At 44.7% G+C, this 8,815-nt stretch overlaps 1 protein-coding gene across 1 annotated transcript; it reads right to left on the bottom strand.

Annotated features, from left to right (window-relative positions):
* Positions 1-562: 562 nt before the first annotated feature.
* LOC309451650 (polycystin family receptor for egg jelly-like) lies at positions 563-8,563 on the bottom strand (the record flags this gene model as incomplete). Its single annotated transcript, XM_082075560.1, has 1 exon — positions 563-8,563. The coding sequence occupies one exon, from the start codon at positions 8,561-8,563 to the stop codon at positions 653-655; it is 7,911 nt and encodes a 2,636-aa protein (XP_081931686.1). The 3' UTR covers positions 563-652.
* Positions 8,564-8,815: the final 252 nt, after the last annotated feature.

Raw genomic sequence — 8,815 nt, 5'->3', positions numbered from 1 at the left:
CCTTACACTCTGAGTAGTAGGGATTTATCAGCATTTTGAGATCCCAGGCCATTTTCGCTCTTGGATTAGCCTGTGCTTGGTGAGAGGCAAGAGTCCAGCTCAGACTCCTTGAGCAAGTTCCTTGTACGTCACCTCTGCGGAAAGGGCACCGGTTCCCACATGTGATGGCTCTGGCTGGTGTGGCGTTAGTAACACCATGAGACACAAGGTCATGCTCAGCAAAATAAATGGAGCAAGGAAAGTTTTTTTTTGAAAAGTAACTTTTACTCAGAGTCTGGCTGGGCATCCGTCTGCAGGTGGTGTGTGACTGCCTTTGCGTCACTGGTGGGCTTGGGTTTTCTCCCCCTTCACTTGTTAAACTGTCCTTATCTCACCCCACAAACTTTTTTCTTGCTTTTTCCTTTCAATTATCTCCCCATGCTGCTGGGAGGGGAGTGAACAAGCAGCCAGGTGGAGGCTTACCTGTCAGCCAGGGTCAACCCACCACACCAAGGCAGCCAAGTACCACAGAAATAGATGCAAAATAGTCTGGAGAAAAGCTGAGCACAATCACTAGTTGAATCTTAAAAGTAAATAGTTTATTTATGAACATTTATTTGAAATGCAAGTATTAAAGAGCAAAGACGCTCTTGAATACAAAATCTTTCTGTGCTTAAATTACAAGATAAACCATTTTTTTTCCATTTATTTCTCTGTTCTTGAGCCCTAAATGTCGCTGATGTTTTCTGCGAGGCTGCCCATAGAGTAGTACACTGTGAAAAAAATCGGGTTCACGGGGTTTGGATGTTTTACAGATCAAAAGATAAAGTATCTTTCTGAGCTTTTGCAATATAAAAGTAACCGCTTGTGCTTCATGAGATGGTTCTTCATATACAGGTTGTTTCATATCTCCATAGGCAGACATAATAAGAGCTTGGAAGAGATTGATCAAGACACAGATCATCACCAACATGAAAGAGGCTAGGAAGAAAGCCCCCAGCAACCTGTTGGATGAAAATGAGGTCTCTTTGAATGCTGAGACACAGTAAGAGACTACAGTCTGAGCTGAGTGAATCATGTTACTGTAATTCCTTTCATGCTGCCCAAACACAAGGTAGCCAAAGGCCATAAATATAAAGAAGAACACTGCCACCACGAGGGCCATTGAGGAGATTCCGGGAAGGGCTGCCAAGATTGATCTTTCTGCCAGGCGCACGTCATAAAAGACCCGAGAATATTTTAGAGTTTTCAAAACTGAAAAAAACGTTAAAAAGCCCATAGCAATCCTTAAAATCTGATCTAAAAGAGAAATTGAATGAAAATGAGCAAAATCATATGGATGAGCTAAGTAAAACCTTACTACATCTGCTCCCGCCTTAAACTTTATGATCTTTAATAAAATAAAGAGCAAGAATGCTGATTTTAAGCCAAAGTTGATTATATTGGAAATGGTTTTAAGATAATGTTTTTTTTCTCGGCCTATCGTGTAAAGCTCATCTGCAACGTAAACAATCAGAAAGGTAAGCAAAATTGCAAACACAAACTTTGGACCTACAGTTAGCTGATGATAAATGGGGATCGCAAAAGAGTGTACTGACAAACTTGGTTTTATGATCCCAAAATGAGACATTTCAAATATGACTGAGATGGTGCAAAAGAGATCTACATCTGGGTTAAATGTAGTTAGTTCAACAATCACAGCCCATGTCTTTTCATCAAGCCAGTTTCTCTGTTGTAGGGCATCCAGCCTGGTCGTTGAATTAGCTCTTCCTTCTTCAGGAAAAAAGTAAAATGTGTATCCTGTTGGTCCATATGTGTGCAAATGTCCATAGGAATAATACGTCCATACAGTCTTGCTCTGCTGGTAAATGAACCCATCGTAACCGCTGGCATTCTTGGGAAAAGTCTGGTTGGTTACCTTTGTCCAAGTGCCAGCATAGTTACTTTTGTCTGGGACGTCCCTACCATATTTGTGAAGACAGTGGCTTTTACTGATCACGAAGTTATTTACAAAGCTGTGAGGATGGAAACATTTTTTCTTAGTACCTTTAGCCCGCACTTGCCTCATCCTGGGCAAACCAATGATTTTGGACCAGCTCTCGGGAAGAAAGGTTGGCTGAATGTCATTGTGGATCAAAGGCAAGAACGAGTCTTTCACCCACACGTAGATCTGTTCTAGCTTATCTACAGTGGAGAGTTGTGGAGAGAATTGGCTATGGATGAATTGGGTGTAGTGGAAACAATTGGTGTTGTCAATGGGATAGGCAAAAACTAATAGCAGTGTTAAAAAGACAAGGTGATTGATGAAATCTTTTGTGAAAATAAATGCCTTGATTTTAATTTTTGCCTTTTTCAGCATGTTTGCAATTTCATCAGCTTGTAAAGGCTTATAATGCTTAGAGCCTCTGACTCTATCAAGTTTCAAGTGCGTTTGTCTCATCTCATCAGCACTCATAAGGTGTCTAGCCAACTTAATCTCAAGATACTTTTCCTGAGTTAACCATGTGATGTTTTCACAGGTTTTTGGGCGAATTGTACTCAAAGCTGAGAAAAAACTGATTTTTATAACTGAAATGAAAAACACGTTCTCAATAAAGGAGATTAGAGATGCTAAAAGCCACTCCATTGAAGTCTGATAGCCATAAGACAAACCATATAACACAATGAAAAATGATGACACCCCAGTTACAGCTATAATCAGTGCCCATGAGAGATAGACGCACCACCAACAAAAAACTATCTGCTGAGCCTTGTGAAGGAGCATGCTTAATGGGTTTCTTTCCTTCTGAAAGTTGCCCCCTTCTTCTGTGTAATCACTAACAGTGGAATTTGATGATGGCCTTTTCTGGCAGGCCTTATCCATTGCGGGGGAATTTGCAGTTATCTTCTGGTCCTCTGTTTCAATAACATTTGCATCTCTTTCAGAAACTGTGCAGTTTTGGGGACCTCCCTTGCTTCTTGTCTCCCTGGAACCTGGCGGATTCTTTGAGATGGTGGGACAAGGAAGGTTCTCCAAGGGACTCATATTCCTTGATTGTGCTGAAGTTTCTGAAAGGTACAATTTTTGCAAACGTTCCTTCCAGTTCCTAAGATTCCCAGACAGGAGGGGTGAACCTGCCTTTGGGTCTGTCTGAGCCACAGAACTAGGAGAATTCTTAAATAAGGCAATTATCATCATTTCCACAGGTACAGTAAGCAAAGCACATTGAATTCCTACTGTTATTGATCTCAGATACCTCAAGTGTACTGGAGATTCTTCATCCTTGTCAGCATTAAAGAACATAATGTTAACAAGCAAGTTTAATAATAATATTGCTAAACAAGATGACAACCTTTGGAGCCTGGTGAAAGTGCCACTGAGAACGTAAGCAAAAACCGAGTACCACAGATGGCCCTCTGCTAGGCTGTTGGCAAAATTAATGCAAAAATAGTCGATTCTGGACAGAGGTGTCTTGGGGTTTGTGACAGAAAATGTCCTTTCTATTACGTGATCGCTCTTGTCAAGAGAAAGCCATTTCCTGCACAAAAAGAACCAGGTCTTCCTGGTTGACACATTCTCAACTTTGGCTCTGCTTAAGAACCAGCCTGGGTTTGGGCCCTTGTTATTGTGCCAGACCCTGAGTGAACAAAGGTCTCCCAACTCTTTCTTGGTAGTTAACAGAAAGCAGTCAGTGCTTCCTTGTTGGAAAGACAGAAAGTGTGGGTGCCGTAAACAATGGACATCACTTGTACCATTCTTGCCAATGAGCTGAAGAAAGACATCTGCTCTGGTTCCAGCTCCCCAGCGACTGCCTGTGTATAAAGTGACCAAAAAGCCCACTTTATCAAAGGGATCATTGTCTGGCAGGACTATAATCTTGTCTTTACTGTCCCTGTCAGTCCTGTCTTTTCTCATGGCCCAGAGGGACAAAATAATGTAGACCAGAAAAATAAAGAGCACTGTTAAGAGGGTCACTGGGTTTTTAGGTATGTCTGCTATCAGGGTTTTTCCCAGATCTACTGTGTTGGGGGTAACTATTACTTTGGCTGCCAGGAACCTTATCTCATACGTGTCTTCATCTGACTCAGTGCGGACTAGCTGGCTTCTGCCTCTGCGCTTTAGATTGCAGATACACTGTACCCTGTGGAAGTCGGTCAAGGAGCCAAGCCTGCACGTGTCCTCTCTCCACAGACTTCGAAACCCATCCAGAAATAAGCACTGATCACTAAATAGATATATGCTCACCAGTCTCTGGGTTTGATACCTCACGACATAGGGTATCTGCAAGACAATGGAGAAGTTCTGAGTGTCTGTACCGTTTCCTTGAGCTGTGGCAGTCACCAGTGACTCTGGGAGACAGATAATATAGGGAGTCTTAATCTTACAGTCAGCACTATATGTCTCATTTTCGCTTGCAACTGTTGACTTGTTGTGAAAAGCATCAAATGAGGCTATGGGTTGAGCATGAGTGATGTTGGTGCCTGTAAATACTAGCACCTTGAAAGTAACCTTTAATTTTGTCAAGATCTGCATGTACACGGTCCTGGTATTCTTGTTGACTTCGAGAGTAAATCCTCCAGTTGTGTAAGATTGTGTTTTATCAGGTCCCATTGCTAATTGAAAAGTTGAAGATTCCTGGTCTTTCCTAGCAACAGTAATTTCTGCTCTTTCAGGCATGAACGGTAGTAGTTCCCCACTAGCCTTGGTCTCTGCCATTTTGAACCCCAAGACCATTGTTGTGATTTCTGATGTGTAACCTAACCAAGGGAAGGGGTTCTCCTCAAACTCAAAAAGAGCAGTGGACATGACAACATCTTGGGTTGATCTTGAATAATTTCCCTTTTTCAGTAATGGATGAAAGCAATTCCTGCAGGTGTTTCTGGCAAAGGAAGCATTTGCAATGTTCCAGGTTTCTTCTTTTGTCAAAATGATATTCCAGTGTTTTGCTTCTATTAGCGTTTCTGTTTCTCCAGGGACCTTGCCCTGGAAGACTATCTCCGTTAGATTTTCCATGATGGAGATGACTTGTTTAACTCCATTTACATTGACATTCTTGCGATGCAGAAGAGCAGCTTTCAGGATGTTGGACAAGCATCTTGCTATTCCACTGGTCTGAATTTCTGCGTCCTCAGACCAACGGGTCTTATTCCTGTGTGTCTTCAGCACTCCCGTAACTTCTACCAGTTTCTTAATGGCAAGGTCTTGTGATCTAATGCTAATTTCATCAACTTCTTCTGTGACTTGAGAAAGCGAAGCAACTACTTGGTTGATTTCCATTGCATTGTCAAGTGAAATATTAAGGGCTGCTTTAATCAGGCTTTCCCGAAACTGAACCTTGGAGACCTGGAGAGTTGGTGTGGCTTTAATATAGTTTAAGACTGAGGCTGCCAGATAAGACAAATAACCAATACTAAAATAATCTCCAGTCTGGAGATAAGATGTCATGGGTGCACTTGAGCCACTCACTGAGGCCAGAAGTTCATGAAACACAACAGGTAGCGGTCGACTGTTAATTGGGCTCTCTACGCGGACAGATAAACTCACTTGGGTAAATGCCCCAATGGAATTGTGGACTTGAACGTAAAGTGTCAAGGTGTACTTCTGAGAGGGCACTCCAACTGGGAGAAAAGATGGAGGAGTTTTAGGCTGATAACCAAAGTACAGAATTGTGCCAAATGTATTTTCTTCCACAGAAGTTATTTTGGTAGTTTTGGATACATCGGAAGCTACTATCACTTTATATGTCAGAGGCGAATGGCTGTCAAAAAATCCCCTGCATTGAACAACAAATTTTGTCAGAAAGGCTGTACCTTTGTGTGGGTTGATGATACATCTGCCAGTTCTAGGAGGAGGATTTACCTTAAATGCGTAGCTGTGGACTGAGGTCCTACCATCCCAGGTAGTTATTTTCAACACAATTATGTAGGACTGAAGTTTAGTCTTTGTAAAAGTCAGAGCATGTATAGACAGGTAAGGCCCAAACCTCCCTGTTGAGGTTCTGGAAGACCAGTCAAAGTTAATTTCTGTAGAGTTTTCTGAAAAAAGGGACCAGTAGTAGGATGGCTGTCTGTCTGTTCTACAGTTTTCACATTTTCCAGACAAGCTAAATCTCTCTGTTGGAATTAGAATGCTACCACAGTTTTCAATGCATGTCACATGCACAGAGAGCGTGGAGCTGGGCTGCACAACTATGGTTTGGTCAGCATAACTCGTCCTTTTATCCTTTTGAATCACTAGACGAAAGTAGTATATGTTATTTCCTGGGAGGGATCGTGGTGCCATTGCTTGAACTGGACCTGAGAATGTTAACCATTTCAAATTTCTCTGGTTCTGATGGCATTTCTTTCCTGGGCTGATTGTCATGGTTTTATAGTCTGACATGTCTTTAGTGCAGTACCAAGTAAATGTGATTCCCTTTAGTTGTTCCTCAGAATCAGGATCATAGGATGCGGAGCCATCAAGAGTCCAACTATCAGAAAAACCCACTGTGCGGAATGTGCCTCCTGCAATATTTGCCACTAGATCACCACTCTCAATCTGAACATAAATTTTATCTGTGCCGTTGAAATATATGTCAGTCCGCAACGGGTTCATCTCAACTGTGAAATGAAAGAGATACAACCCATAGTCTAAAGTATAACTCGGAACATTTATGGCTACCATATTTATACCATGCAGCCCAGAAAGGTTAATTGGGTTTGACCAGTCTGGCATAGTTTCTGTGTCATTAACACGATAGATTCGCCAACGGGGCTTGATCTCTACGGCAACTATGCAGTCTATTAGCACCCTGGCATAGAGATCAAGAGGTGTCCCCCTTTTCTGGTGCAAGATATTGCTGTGAAGAACAGGTCTCAGAATGCGTACTTCTTGTATTAAACAGGTTGCTTGCCAGCAAGCCACTGGTGCTTCTATGGTTTTTGCAGCATAGTTGTTGACTCTGACTCTTAAAAGAGCTGGTGTAAGTGCACTTTTGCTACAATCCACTTTTGCCACAAACCCTGTGTATTTCTCTGGATCAAAGGGTAAAGCAGAGCGACGGACAAAACGTGTAGCATTTCTTACGTGATCGCTGTATGTGTACGTGCTGTTCTGGAGAAGGTGATCTTTTTGTGTTCCAAAAAGCTGCAGATGGAAGGTCCACTCGCACTGAAGCATTGGGTGTTGTGCAGGGATAAACCACACTAAGTAAGTAAAGCTCTGCAGAAAAGGATGGTTGCTGCTGAAAACATGGACTTCAAGGTCTCTTTCTGTCAGAGACCTAAACAAAGCCCTGTTCTGATTCATATAGAGGTACATATTGAACTTGTACCACTGGAAGGCCACAAACTCTATGGAGAACAGGTACGAGAGCTCCTTGTCTTGGTAGAACACAGTGCGTGTGTTAGGGCCATCTGTGGAAATAGGGCTTCTGGTTTTTTTGGTTGTGTGAAATGTTCCGTGGTTGTACCTGAAAATGTAAGTGCTCCTGTTGGTCTTCCCTGGGTGAAGGTTGACATGGGTGGGAGTTCCTCTGCCTGCCGTTAGGCTCAAGGTACCATTGAGTAGATATAGCTCTCCCATCGATTCCTCAAACTTCTTTCCATCAACATGAAAATAAATGCTGGCAACCACCATCTCACGTGGGCTCTGAGGTGTGGGAACAGCACAGAAGTTGCTCTGCAGAGTAAAGGAACTGTAGGAATGGAGCCAACCTCCTATAGCCTGTGTGTCCACCAGTCTGTAGGCCAGTGTCCCTGGGGTAAGGGGCTGAAGCTTCCAGGAGAGGCTGAGAGGCTGTTGAGGAACACTAAGGAGCTTGGAGCTGACACTGAGGACATGCAGCAAGTCAGGCTCTACCTTGAGAGACAGTCTGAGGCTTATCTGAGGCATCTGCTCGATGCTGACTGAAGCAATGTGGAGCCCGTGATGCCTGTAGCGCACAGTCAAGCGGTAGTTGTAGTAGGTAGCACAGGTCTGTTGCAGCTCGGCTGTTGGGTAGACAGTAGGTGGTGGCGTGTCTTGGTGCTCACTGCTGGGAAGGAGAAGGGTAGAGGGGCTGCCTCTCTGGCTGCTGAAGCGATACTGCCAGCTGGCACTCCTGAGGCGTGCACACCAACCCAGCTCTACTGGCTGCCACACGTGGATCAGGCGTGCCCCTGGCCAAAGCACAAACAGCCGCATGTCCTGCTCAGACACCTCGATGCTCACGTTGCGGTGAAGGCACTGGGGCACAGTGCACCAAGCAGATGAGCACTGCACTATAAGGAGGCTGGAGGAAACAGGTGGAGGAGCACTCATCTGCAGCGTGACTTGGCCTGACCAGTATGAGGTGTTCTTCACCCAGGCCGAGTTCAGGTACCAGAAGCAGCGTGGTGGGGGTGGTGGCCACCCCTTTTTCCTCACCGCCTCTCGCCTCGCTCCTGGGGTGGGCTGGTAGCGCAGGATCACAGTGCTGTCCCACAGGCACGAGACCCGGTGCTCGTTGTCCTGCCGTTGGGAGACTTGCCCATGAGGGCCCCAGCAGGTGACCAGCAGTGGTGCTGGCTGGAGACGGGGAGAGGAGGTCCAAAAGCCTCGGAGGCAGCAGCCGAGCAGCTGAATGAGAAGAAGGAGCACTTTCATGGTGACATGAGGCAAAGGACAGGAGGCAGCAGAGCCGCTGCAGCACGACCTGGCCGAGGGTGACAGATGGGAGACCCCAACTGCTGCAGAAGGGCTCCAAGGAGACCAGAGCCTGCTGGTGAGAAAGGAATTTGCTTTGGGAACAGCAGATCCTGCGCGGATATATCCGATGCCACGAGGACCGAGTATTTCGGGGCCAATAAGCTACGCGAAACACCTTCGGCGACACGGCAGCGACCCGTTGGGAACGAA

The sequence above is a fragment of the Streptopelia decaocto genome, assembly GCF_964273445.1.
Source record: "Streptopelia decaocto genome assembly, chromosome: 1".
Taxonomy (NCBI): domain Eukaryota; kingdom Metazoa; phylum Chordata; class Aves; order Columbiformes; family Columbidae; genus Streptopelia; species Streptopelia decaocto.
Note: the sequence above shows the minus strand (reverse complement) of the source record. Positions and strands in the feature narration are given on the sequence as shown.